We start from the raw sequence: 12,674 nt of genomic DNA on the forward strand, positions 1-12,674 counted from the left end.
AGTTTAGAGATGTTGCGACTGAATGTGTTCCTGTTCTGTGTTCCTCTTTTTTCTCCTCTAGCTGCACCCTGATAAAAGAAGTGCAAATAGGGTATTGTTGAAAATATATTCTTACTGTTTGCATAACAGAGCACGACAAGGATATCCGGGAGAAGAAAAACACAATTGAGGCTTAATAAAATATACTTAAGGCGTTTAAGCCTGCGACAGGTACTCACTTGATTCCTTTCTGCGAGTCCTCTTTTTAGTTTTGAATGATTCAGTTGGACTTTCTGATTTCTGAAATTTGGCCTTCAGCAAAACGTGACTGTGTCCAGTGATTTTTTCTTCTCTGTACTAGCACTGTGGAGGTTATAACCAAAGAGAAACTTATCTTATTTTGTGTGCCTAAAACTTGTTTCCCTTTAATGAGTTATCATAAGGGGCATTGTGTATCATTCCTGCTACTGATGAAAGGTCCATGTTTATTGATATTTAGAGTATTATTTAGTGGTTTTACTGTGGACTATTAGTGTTCTTAGGTAGACACAAGAGGCACTTGTTTATTCTGTTGTGGTGATTATTTGTTGTCCCTAGAAGTTCAGATGCAATAGTCCAATACTATTTAAACCTCAGCATCTGGGGTTCCAAATTTGTAAAATTATGCATTATATGTATTTTGTTGTTATAATTTTTCTGTCAGTTGAAATAAATCCTGAAGAGAACAATTTTGGGTTGTTTTGAGTCTGTATAGACCATTAAAATCACTTTGCATTTTTAATTTTGGTACTTTTGGCTGTCCTCATAATAGTGATCAGATGGAGACAGATTTAAAATGAAAAGGAGTAGGGCCCCTACCCTGACTCGTAGTGAGGTGCAGGTTATTCACTCACAGCTGACGAAGAGGAACACTGGATCACTGGTGCCGTTACTGACAGGATTTACCACACGACACATGAACGGCCCCTGGTCGTAACGGGTCACATTGAAGATAGTGAGATGGGAGCCCCGATCAGTGAGCTGAACTCTGTCACTGGCTGTGACCTCTGAGCTGCCGTTCAGCCAGAGGAAGGAGAGCGAGGATCCAGAGGAGGAGCAGGACAGTTGGACGGAGCTGATGAACTCTACCAAGTCTGTGCTGCTGGTTGTTGTCGTCACATTGGAGACTGGCTCTGAGGGCGGAGGAGATAAAGGAGAAACAAATGTAAAAGCAAACACCACAATGACGAGGAATGATTCCATCTGACCCATGAAAGTTATAGCTGTTGTTGACGTTTGATTTAATTAATAAGGCAATAATTTGATTTAGGAATGAATACTTTAGACTTAACTATCCAATAATATGCAAACACCTACATGTAACATAGAGAGTGACAGCAATTCTAGCCTTTCACGGATGTGCTGTTGGGATGGGTGATGCAAGTAGTGGAAGATATACTGGGATGCTGTGGGAGACCTCTTCAGACTTGGGTTCGATAATTGCTCATGTTAATCTGTTAGCGTTTGTTTATTGTTCCACCTTCTGTTCTCCTTGATGCATCAAGTCTACATTAAAATGTTCTGCATAAGACATCAGCTGCTGCCTGAGTCCTTCTTCCACCAGCTTTCAGAAAACTTCCAGAACAGTTATGGGGCCTTGTGCATTCTCCGCTACGATCATAGAATTTAAGGGGTTCTCAAAAAATTGTCTCTGCTTTGGACTAACATCAGCCACTGTCTGGGGCCCCCTAAAAACTGCCCTAGTAATCTAAACAGTATTTTGAAGAGGTCAATAAAAGTCTCAATAAGGAAAAACACACATTTATTGCTGGAATTGAATATGTGCTCATCATATATCATCAGTCTGGTGTTTCCTGTTTGAGTTACATCGTCAGATGTTATAATGTTAACAGTGTATTCTGCACTGTCATGAAAAGCCAAATTCCTGAGCTCCAGGAATCCAGTAGATATGAAGAGGGTGATCCTGCCTTCATACCCTGCTGTGGTACTATTCGAACCTATGAAGGTTATTATGTTATGAAGAGTTTCAAAGCTCCAGATCACAGCGTTGAAAGTCACAGGTGGTTCTTGTGGCATCAGGTTTGTGGTGAACAGCACCTTCCCTCCTACAGCTGCATTCAGCAGATCGTCAACCAACACCCCACCACCTTCACACAAACCTGGAGGAGACTAATTAAAGACGGACATTAAAGGAGACTTTGTATCATTAATTATTGAAAGTCTATTTTCATTTTGTTGGAGTCTTATTCCAGATTGTTTGGGATTTTGTTGAAAACAGTTGTCATACTAATTCATACTAATGTTGGTTAAAAAAACAAAGGTTAACACAACTTTTCTACAAACACAGAACAGTTCATATGTCAAAGGTCTTGCTTCTTACCTGTAAAGGTTGCACAGAGAACGCAAAGTAAAAACAACAGGTTCATTGTTCCCTCTTCCTGAGACGTGCAGATGAGAAGAGCTCAACACTGAACCTTATCACCATGAGAGCAACCCAATGAAACTGCAGCAACACATTCAAGCCTGTGGTGGAGAGGCTGCAACATGTTTCCCCCTTCTGGTGAAACTTGAACATCAACATCAAAGATCACCAGGACAAAACATTGGAGCGACAATTATATAAATATTTTTAAAAACACCTTCTAACGAAAACGTTTTATAAACGTACTAGTTCAAATAAACACCCAAACAAAACTTGTATCTCACACTTTCTCCTAACAGTTCCTATAATATCTTGAGCTTCATCATAGAAAGTTCCTTTTTAATTTTTCTCTGTAAACAGGAAATAGTGATACTCAGATCAACTCCTGGAATAAGTTTAAATGAGATAGAAGAGGTCAATTTCTATAATCTCACATCTTCAATACAAAGTAAAAATGTATTCCAGAGCAGTCTTGAGAATAAATCATAGTAAGGTAAGAAAAGTATTTTGGTAAATCCTGATATCTGAAACTGCTCAGATATTAACATTATTATTATAAATAATCACTAAAAAAAGGCTGAATGTCAGTTGCTGCAAATCTTCCTCCATTCTATCCTCCCATTTCCTGCTCACTTTACTCAAGTTAAGTTGAAATGCAATAATAAGTATGTCAAAATAAGCCTTAGCTTATAGTTTACACTGTCACAGACAAACAAGTGTGATCAGTAGGGCACATAGGTGAAGCTTTTATTGAGAATACTTTATTCCTTTTCAATTTTGCCTTATAAAAACATTTCAAGACCGAATTTTTTTTTAATCCTGGTTCAACCATGGAAAACACACAAGGTTCTCTGAGAGTGTTTATATATAACATGAGCATTTAGTTCAAAGAAAGTCTGTGCCTACTAAGTGTCCATCTCAGAGAGCTGTAGTCTCTCACAAGGTGAGTTAATGGATAAATCCACTGTATCTCTGGTGCTGAGACATCTGACAGAGAAAGACAGCGGAGAATACGAGTTGATGATCATCCCAAATGGAGGAGAGCAGATTCAAGGAACTGCCAAGCTGGAAGTATTGAGTAAGTGAGATGTACGAATCCAACACCTCTTTAAAAAGGTTCAAATAATGCTTGTGTGTTATCGATGTGTTTTGAATGAGAAGTCTGAGTCTAAGGACACATTAGGTCACATTGCTTGGTATATGGTGTCTCACTGTCTCTTATTTTCATTTTGTTGGAAATCTGGCAACTGCCCTGAAGATTATCTGTAATAAATGAAATGTCATCAAGATGTCCACAGGCCTGTCATGCTTAATTATTACCTACACTCACCTTTGGTTATTGTTGTCGCACTGACTTACATAAGCTGATAAAACAATTGAATATCAGAAATGATGATAATGATCCTTCATCAGCTCATCGTGAGAGAGACTACAGCTCTCTGAGATGGACACTTAGTAGGCACAGACTTTTTTTTAGCTAAATGCTCATGTTGTTTATAAACACACTCACAAAACTTTGTGTGTTTTCCATGGTTGAACCAGGATTAAAACATTTCAAGACTGACAATATTTTACAAAAAAGGCGAAAGGGAAAAGGAATAAAATATTCTCAATCAAAGCTTCACCTACGTGAAGTACTGTGCACACTTGTCTGTCTGTGACAGTATAAACTATAAGATTAGTCTTTTTTTTTATCATACTCATTATGACATTTCAACTTAATTTAAGGTAAAGTGAGAAATGGGAGGACAGAATGGAGGAAGATTCGCAACAATTGACATTCAGACATTTTTCTATGATTATTAATGATAATAATTTTAATATCAGAGCAATTTCAGATATCAAGATTTACAAAACTACTTTTGTTACCTTATTACGATTTATTCTCAAGACTGCTCTGGAATACATTTGTATTGTGTGTTGAAGAGGTGAGATTATAGCAATTGAACCTCTTCGATAATATTTAAACTTATTCCAGCAGTTGATCTGATTAAGTATCACTATTTCCTGTTTACTGGGAATGATTAAAAAGGAACTTACTATGATGAAGCTCAATATACAAGATATTATAGGAACTGTTAGGAGAAAGTGAGAGATGCAAGTTTTGTTTGGGTGTTTATTTGAATTAGTACATTTCTAAAACGTTTTGTTAGAAGGACAGAAAATACTTTTCATATAATGTGTTTTTAAAAATATTTATATAATTGTCGCTCAAATATTTTGTCCTGGATTATCTTTGATGTTCAAGTTTCACCAGCAGAGGGAGACATGTTGCAGCCTCTCCACCACAGACTTGAATGTGTTGCTTCAGTTTCGTTGGGTTGCTCTCATGGTGCAAAGGTTGTTGGAACAGTGTCAGTGTTGAGCTCTTCTCATCTGCACGTCTCAGGAAGAGGGAACAATGAACCTGTTGATTTTACTTTGCATTCTTTGTGTGACCTTTACAGGTATGAAGCAAGACCTTTCACATATTAACTGTTCTGTGTTTGTAGAAAAGTCGTGGTAACCTTTGTTTTTTTTAACCAACATTAGTATGAATTAGTATGACAACTGTTTTCAACTAAATCAAAAACCATCTGGAATATAAGACTCCAAGAAATTAAAAGAGAATTTCAATAGTTAATGATACAAAGTCTCCTTTAAAGTCCGTCTTTAATTTGTCTCCTCCAGGTTTGTGTGAAGGCGCTGGGGTGTTGGTTGACGATCTGCTGAATGCAACTGTAGGAGGGAAGGTGCTGTTCACCACAAACCTGACGACACAAGATCCACCTGTGACTATCGACACTGTGATCTGGAACTTTTATCTTAGAAACATAATAACCTTCAGCTCAGGTTCGATTAGACCTGGACCAGGGTATGAGAACAGGACCACCCTCTTCATGTCTACTGGATCCCTGGAGCTCAGGAATTTATCTCTTAAAGACAGTGGAGAATACACTGTTAACATTTTAACTGTTGAAACTCTGGCAGGAAACACCAAACTGATGATATATGGTGAGCACATATTCAATTTCAGCAATAGATGTGTGTGTTTGTCTCCGCAAACTTAAAAACTATGCATTTTCTTTGAATGTTCAGTCATGCATGTTATTATAAAGAAGCTTATTGAGACTTTTGATGACCTCTTCAACAAACTGTCTCACTTGGTTTCATTTCAATTATCTACAGAAGCAGATGTGAGACCTGTAGAAATAACACCAGTGAGTAAAGAGTAGTGGCCTCCCTGCTGTTACTGATACATCTCCTTCCACCACCAGGACTGAAGTCTCCCAAACAATCACTGAATGCAACGTCTAATGTTTTCATACAATGGTTGAAAGGCAAAACAAATTATGTTTTCAAAAATTACTTTGTTTTGGGAAAAAAGTTAAAACTAAACTATGTGGGAGTTAGTTTAACACTGGACCTTTGCTGGTTAGGGGCGTGTCAACAGGGCAAAGCAGACAATTGCCTGGCATCACAATCTAGGCAGCCTAAGATAATGGCTGATGTTAGTTCACAGCATTTTTTTAGTGAACCCCTTAAATTCTATGACCGTAGAGGAGAATGCAACAAGGCCCCATAACTGTTCTGGAAGCATTCTGAAAGCTGGTGGAAGAAGGACTCAGGCAGCAGCTGATGTCTTATGCAGAAGATTTTAATTTAGACTTGATGCATCAAGGAGAACAGAAGGTGGAACAATAAACAAACGCTAACAGATTAACATGAGCAATTAACGACCCCAAGTCTGAAGATGTCTCCCACAACATCCCAGTATATCTTCCACTACTTGCATCACCCATCACAACAGCACATCCATGAAGGGCTAGAAATGCTGTCACTCTCCATGTAGGTGTTTGCATATTATTGGATAGTTAGGTCTAAAGTATGCATTCCTAAATCAGATTATGTCTTTACATCCTGCCACTGATAAAATACGCAAAAAAGTTGAAGTTGGTGAGAAGAGAAGTTGGTGTTTCTCTGTCTGGCGTATTTGAAAGTTCCTGTACAAAAACAATGTCAAGGTTTGGTTGAAGATAACACAAAATAAATGTGTGTCACAGATGGTGGTCAAACATCAGCTATAACTTTCATGGGTCAGATGGAAATCATTCCTCGTCATTGTGGTGTTTGCTTTTACATTTGTTTCCCCTTTATCTCCTCCGCCCACAGAGCCAGTCTCCAATGTGACGATAACAACCAGCAGCACAGACTTGGTAGAGTTCATCAGCTCCGTCCATCTGTCCTGCTCCTCCTCTGGAACCTCGCTCTCCTTCCTCTGGCTGAACGGCAGCTCAGAGGTCAAAGCCAGTGACAGAGTTCAGCTCACTGGTCACAATCTCACTATCTTCAATGTGACCCGTTACGACGAGGGAACGTTCAGGTGTCGTGTGGTAAATCCTGTCAGTAACAGCACCAGTGATCCAGTGTTCCTCTCCATCAGCTGTGAGTGAATAACCTGCACCTCACTACGAGTCAGGGTGTGGGCCCTACTCCTTTTCATTTCTCTTCCAACTAACGTTACATCTTGTTGATTTTCTTCTCTGCTGTTGTTCTACTTTCAGTTGGCCCAGAAAATACACGTTTAAATCTGTCTCCATCTGAACATTATTATGAGGACGGCTCGAACGTCAGCCTGACGTGCTCAGCTGTCTCCAGACCTCCTGCTCACTTTCAGTGGATTGGACTGTCTGTTTCTGGACCAGAGCTCCCACTGCTCAACCTGAATATGAACCAGACTGGGAACTACAGCTGTAAGGCCTTTAACAACAAAACAAACAGAAGTCAGACATCTCAGCCTGCATTCATCTCTGTACTACGTAAGTATGAGTCAAAGTTTTCCTGGGGTTGTTTCAGGGCTAAAAAAGGAATCTATTTCCTACAAAAAAAACTGAGCTTGTTTTCATTTCCTTCAGTTGGCTCATAAACACCTGACCAACTGCAAAACACTTTATGTTTTAAATGTGTCAACTGTTTGAGAAACCTGTGGTTTTAAAGAAACACTTCATCATGTCTCCACATCGACAGCAAGTCGTCCGGCCTCTTCCTCTGAACACAATGTCTCAAGAACATCTCAACGGAATTGCTTCAAATTTGGCAGCAGCCTTCACTCAGATTTAAGGAAGAAAAAATTATCAAGGTCACTGTGACCTCACAGAACTCTTCCCTTTAGCCTTTTGAGTGACTTATCCCAAGAGAGTCTGACAGAATTGTGCGTGATGCGATTTGGGTTGACAGAGGTCAAAGGTCACATTGGCCTCACAAAATATCGTTTTTGGCCTCTTTAACATGATTTCTCAAGTTTCCCTGGAGGGAATTTATTTCCATTTTGACCAGTTGTCGCTTGGTCTCCGCGATTAACTCATCAAAGTTCAAAGGTTACGGTGACCTTGGCTGAGGCAAAACAAACACAGAGCAGTTATTCTATAGTCTTCTCCATTATTTTGTGACACTATTTTCTGACCTTGTAGTAAAGTCAGGGTTGTGTGATTTTATTCAATTCAGTATTATGAGTATAGCTAGAGTATAGCTAGTTTAAAACTGTCAATGTAAGACCAGCAGATAGACAATCAGCAGTTTACCTCTTCACAAGTTCCTCTATATTTAAACACTCAGTCACTTCTCAGTTGCATTTGTTCCTGTTTTCATATTCATCTCACAAAATCCTGTATCTTGTCTCCAACAGAGAGAATATCAGGTGCTTCTGTCAATTCCACAACAAACCAGGCAGTTGAGGGAAACTCTGTGAATCTGACCTGTGAGGCCGCTGGCTCAGTCTTCAGCAGACAGTGGAAGAAGGACGGCTCTGATCTGATCCTGACCAACAACATGACACTTAACAGAGAGGAGAGCGTGTTGTCTTTTCAGTCACTGAAGAGAACGGACAGCGGAAAATATTCCTGCATAATCACGAATCCCATCAACCGTGATGAAGCTGAATACAACATGGTTGTAAACTGTAAGTGTCACGTTCGTGCACATTTTTCCCCTTGTTTGTGCGTCTGTCATGAAACTATAAATCTCTGTGTGTCTTTCAGATGGACCAGATGGTGTCCAAATCACTGGTCCACGTGAGATTAATGTGAAAGACACCTTAACATTAACCTGCTCCGCTGAGTCCACACCATCGGCTACCTACACCTGGTCTCTGAACACGACAGAGATACTCAGTGATTCTGCCGAGTTCACCAAACCCGTCACTGAGTTTTCTGACAGTGGATCCTACACCTGCACAGCAACGAATAATGTAACAGGGAGATGGTCAACCGCAGTGCATGCATTGTCCGTGACAGGTAACGAGATGTGAATATACAAATGACAACTGGCTCACATTATTATACCTAACTATATCAACTACACTCTGAAGATAATCTTAGATAGTTTGACAGTTTTAAATCATGTTCGAATGATTTCTCTTTTTAATTTAGTCAAACAACCTCCAAGATGTAACTCTGGTTGCATTGTTGGAATAATAATCGGTTGCTGTCTGATCCTTGGACTTTGTGCTGGTGGATTGTATTTTGTTTCTCGAAGAAGGTAAGTGACCAACAGCTTTGTAATAAGTCACTGATTGGTGTATTTGTGTCTTAGCCAAGTCATGAGAAACAATGCTGGAAAGTTGATAAGTTTAACCTCTACTATTCACCTACAAAACATGTTTGTTTTACTCTAAATGATTAACTTAAGATACTATATTTCTCTTTATTACTTTAATCAAGCACTAAAATTAGTTTCAAGCTTCATTTTTGCAGCTCAGATAACGCATGACTGTATATAATAATGACTCATTCTCCATCTAAACAGGAAACAGCGAAACTATCTGTCTCATGAAGACACCAGAACAGGTGAGTTAATAACAAATTTTTGTATTTATGCATGATGATTTATTCCCCTGATTGATTTCCTTTTATCACTGTTTCTACCCCAGGTTCTACAGGAGGTGGACACCAGAACAGCCAGGCATCGTCAAGTAATCAGGTAAAAATCCTCAGTGGGTTCACTTTCACTCAATAAGCTCAGAAGTGTCAGTTCACCTTTAAAATATCAAACCGTCATTGAATATCTCAATATTCCAATAAACATGAAGTAAAGGGGGGAAAAAAATTACATAAAGTTTTCAAATTAAAGTACCTGACTTTACCCCAATGGTATTCAGTCTATGTTATGTCTCTGTTGTGTTTTAGAGGCATAAAATGGCAAAAGCTAGAATTCTGCATATTAACTATAATCATAGTATTAAACAATGTGCATTTAGTTGCATGAAATTCCAAAATTAGCCTGCAAGACCTCTATTTGAGATTTTTTTATAATTAGTGTTCATATCTTAGTGGACAAAGTATGGGTGACAAGGCGGTGCTGTCTTAAGGGGTTAGATTTAGGGGTTAGGGGTTAGGGGTTAGGGGTTATGGTTAGGGGTTGGGGGTTGGGGGTGAGGGGTTATGGTTGTTTGTGCTTTTGCTTGGGTTTCCTCCAGGTTCCCCGGTTTCCTCTCGCTTTGGTTAATTGGGGACTCTACATTGTCAGTAGGTGTGAGTGTGAATGGTTGCTTGTGTCTGTATACTGTCCCTGTGATTCGCTTGTCAACAGACAAACCAACTTTACAACAAGGAAGCAGATATTCAATTCACGCTTTACTCAAAACAGTTGCCTAACATATATTTTTATTCGCTCACTTCATCATCTTTTGCAGGATGTGACCTACACAGACATCAATTTCTTAAGGAAAAAGGATGGTGGGCCGGTGCAGCTGGAGTTAGAGAACAACTCTGAATATGCTGAGGTCAAAGTGAAAAACAGGGATCCTGCAGAATCCTCCACTGACGCTCATGTGGAGCAAATGAACAAGGCCGCTCCATAGTCTGGTGCAAACTCTGCACAGACTGATGCTCAGGACCCAATAACCTGATCCCAGTGGATACGGTGTAACAGAGGCAGCTAAAGTGTCACCACACCAACACACACTTCCCTGTCCTCTGTCTGTTTGCATAATCTGTAACTGTTTTTCAAGAGTTTTTTTGCTTCATCTGCGCTCTGTCAATGCAAATGTTAGTTAGTATTGGTATCATAGATTTTTGCATAGTGTTGACACTGCTATGCCCTATCTTTGACATGTACACAGAGATCCCAGTTTGCAGCTTGGTTAAAAATGCTTCGTTGGGCTTGTCTGAAAAACAGAAAACCAAGCTTACAAATGCAGTTTATAATAACAAATTAACAATAGAAGCACAAGGAATACGCAACAACGAGGGAATTCTCCAAAGTTTAACTTGAATGTAAAGAAAAACAAGAGTTTATAGTCAACATTGTAATAATCTCCAAGAGGTTGTTTTTTTATACATGTGCAATAAATGCCATCATTCTCAGGTAAGGAAAACCTGTGGCCTCAATCAGCACAGGTTTCCAGTAAATGTCAGTAAAGTTTATTGTTAAATAGATGATGAGGTGTATTCACCAGGAAGCTTCAGAAGAAACAGGAAACTAATTTGAATAGTGGGATGAGAAACGAGAAGCTAGTTTACGTGGTTCATTTCTAACACCATATATGGTTTCATGTGAGATACAAAAGAATCCAGTTTCCCAACACAGCAGAACTTGATGCTTCTTAGGGGAAGTTCAGTTTGTAGATATCACCGGTCAGATCTGACCCCTCAGTATTGTGCCCTGACAGTATGTTTCTGTGTAGAGGTCCGGGAAGATTTAAATGTAAATATACATGTGTAGATGGAGTGACTTAATGGCATCTGAACTGAAGTCTTAAAAACAAACGTGTGATTGCGTTTGAATTATAATTATAACATGACCTAATCCATTTAGAGGCAGGAAGTCATTTTAACACTTCCTCAATTGGTCCAAAACCACTGGCTAATTGCAAAACACGTTATGTTTTAAATGTGTCAACTGTTTGAGAAACCTGTGGTTTTAAAGAAGAACTTTATCATGTCTCCACATCGACAGCCTGTCGTCCGGCCTCTTCCTCTGAACACAATGTCTCAAGAACACCTCAACAGAACTCCTTCAAATGTTTCCAGCAACCTTCACTCCGATTCAAGGAAGAACAAATTAGAATCAAAGTCAAGGGTTAATGATGTGTCTTGACAGAATCATGTGAAATTTTGCACAAGTGATGCGATTTGGTTTGACACAGGTCTCAACATTAATCTCATCAGATTATTGTTCCCTGCTTTGTTCTTTTGAAATAATGTAATTGTAATATACTGTAAATATTGATTATGGTTTACTCTTGCACTGTGCAGTTTGTTGATTCACGCTGAAGAAATGCTGTTTTACAACCTGAGCTCTTGAATCAAATTGTGTCACCAGGATGTGACCCAATCTGCACACACACACACACACACACACACACACACACACACACACACACACACAAAAACACACACACACAAATACGACTGTAGTTAATCATTGCAAGAGATCAAATTCCCATGGTTGATCTCAGCTGCATCAACACTTTTACCACACCACCACACCTTGTTTATATTGCAACGTCATTTATTTACCTGTAACTTCTGTGAGCTTCTGCTTGAATCTGTCACATGGACGTGAACGTGTGAGGAATGTTTGACAGAAATAGGATTGTGATACATTTCCTGATTAATAAACTGCTGTTTTCAGTCGCTGATTACTGAATATCTGGTTCTATATCAAAGCATGCAGGTACGCTGGTGCAGTATTTAAACAATTCAAGTCAGATTGACTGTGTGCATCCTGTTTAAGTCAGTGTGAGTAATGCTCAAGTAATGAGACACTGCTTTGAGAAGCTGCCCTCTAGTGTTTCATGCAATGCACTGACCTAAACCAGAATCACAGCTGCTAATCTTCTCTCCTTTTATCACTGAACTCCTGATTTGTATAACCCATAATACATTTTTGAATAAAAAATTAACCTTCACTTTATTATATAAATAAGAAAGAAATATTTACATTTGTCCTCATCTTCATCATTGAGAGTGTAGCTTAAGAGAAACTGAGATAAGTGGGGTTTAAGCAGTTGTACAGTAAATCTGGTTTAAACACGCTGTGGAGTCTAACATGAGATGAGCAGATACATGGTTTAAAAGTTAAAATAAATAACCCTTTGTGATCATTGGTTTTCTGTTGGATTTTAAAGTTTAGAGATGTTGCGACTGTCTGTGTGCCTGTTCTGTGTTCCTCTTTTTTCTCCTCTAGCTCCACCCTGATTAAAGGAGTCATCGATGAGGAGCACCTATTATTTACTCACATTTTAGTGCAGATTCTATACTGTGCATATATTAACGTCTTAACTTTCATTTAT

At 39.0% G+C, this 12,674-nt stretch overlaps 1 protein-coding gene across 1 annotated transcript; it reads left to right on the forward strand.

Annotated features, from left to right (window-relative positions):
- The first annotated feature begins 4,750 nt into the window (after nt 1-4,750).
- Nucleotides 4,751-12,020, forward strand: LOC133965412 (carcinoembryonic antigen-related cell adhesion molecule 1-like). Its single transcript, XM_062399955.1, has 10 exons — nt 4,751-4,848; nt 5,072-5,395; nt 6,554-6,826; nt 6,946-7,200; nt 8,067-8,339; nt 8,419-8,673; nt 8,809-8,917; nt 9,185-9,225; nt 9,309-9,358; nt 10,071-12,020. Exons 1-10 carry the CDS (start codon nt 4,803-4,805, stop codon nt 10,236-10,238), a joined length of 1,794 nt encoding a protein of 597 aa, XP_062255939.1. The 5' UTR covers nt 4,751-4,802; the 3' UTR covers nt 10,239-12,020.
- Nucleotides 12,021-12,674: the final 654 nt, after the last annotated feature.

This window comes from Platichthys flesus, chromosome 11, assembly GCF_949316205.1.
Source record: "Platichthys flesus chromosome 11, fPlaFle2.1, whole genome shotgun sequence".
In the NCBI taxonomy this organism is placed as follows: domain Eukaryota; kingdom Metazoa; phylum Chordata; class Actinopteri; order Pleuronectiformes; family Pleuronectidae; genus Platichthys; species Platichthys flesus.

Excerpts from the sequence above, each read along its gene's own strand:
- LOC133965412 (XM_062399955.1), top strand. The coding sequence starts at position 4,803 with ATGAACCTGTTGATTTTACTTTGCATTCTTTGTGTGACCTTTACAG. Across the intron at positions 6,827-6,945 it reads AGTGTTCCTCTCCATCAGCT|TTGGCCCAGAAAATACACGT; the intron begins GTGAGTGAATAA and ends TTCTACTTTCAG. Across the intron at positions 8,918-9,184 it reads TATTTTGTTTCTCGAAGAAG|GAAACAGCGAAACTATCTGT; the intron begins GTAAGTGACCAA and ends CCATCTAAACAG.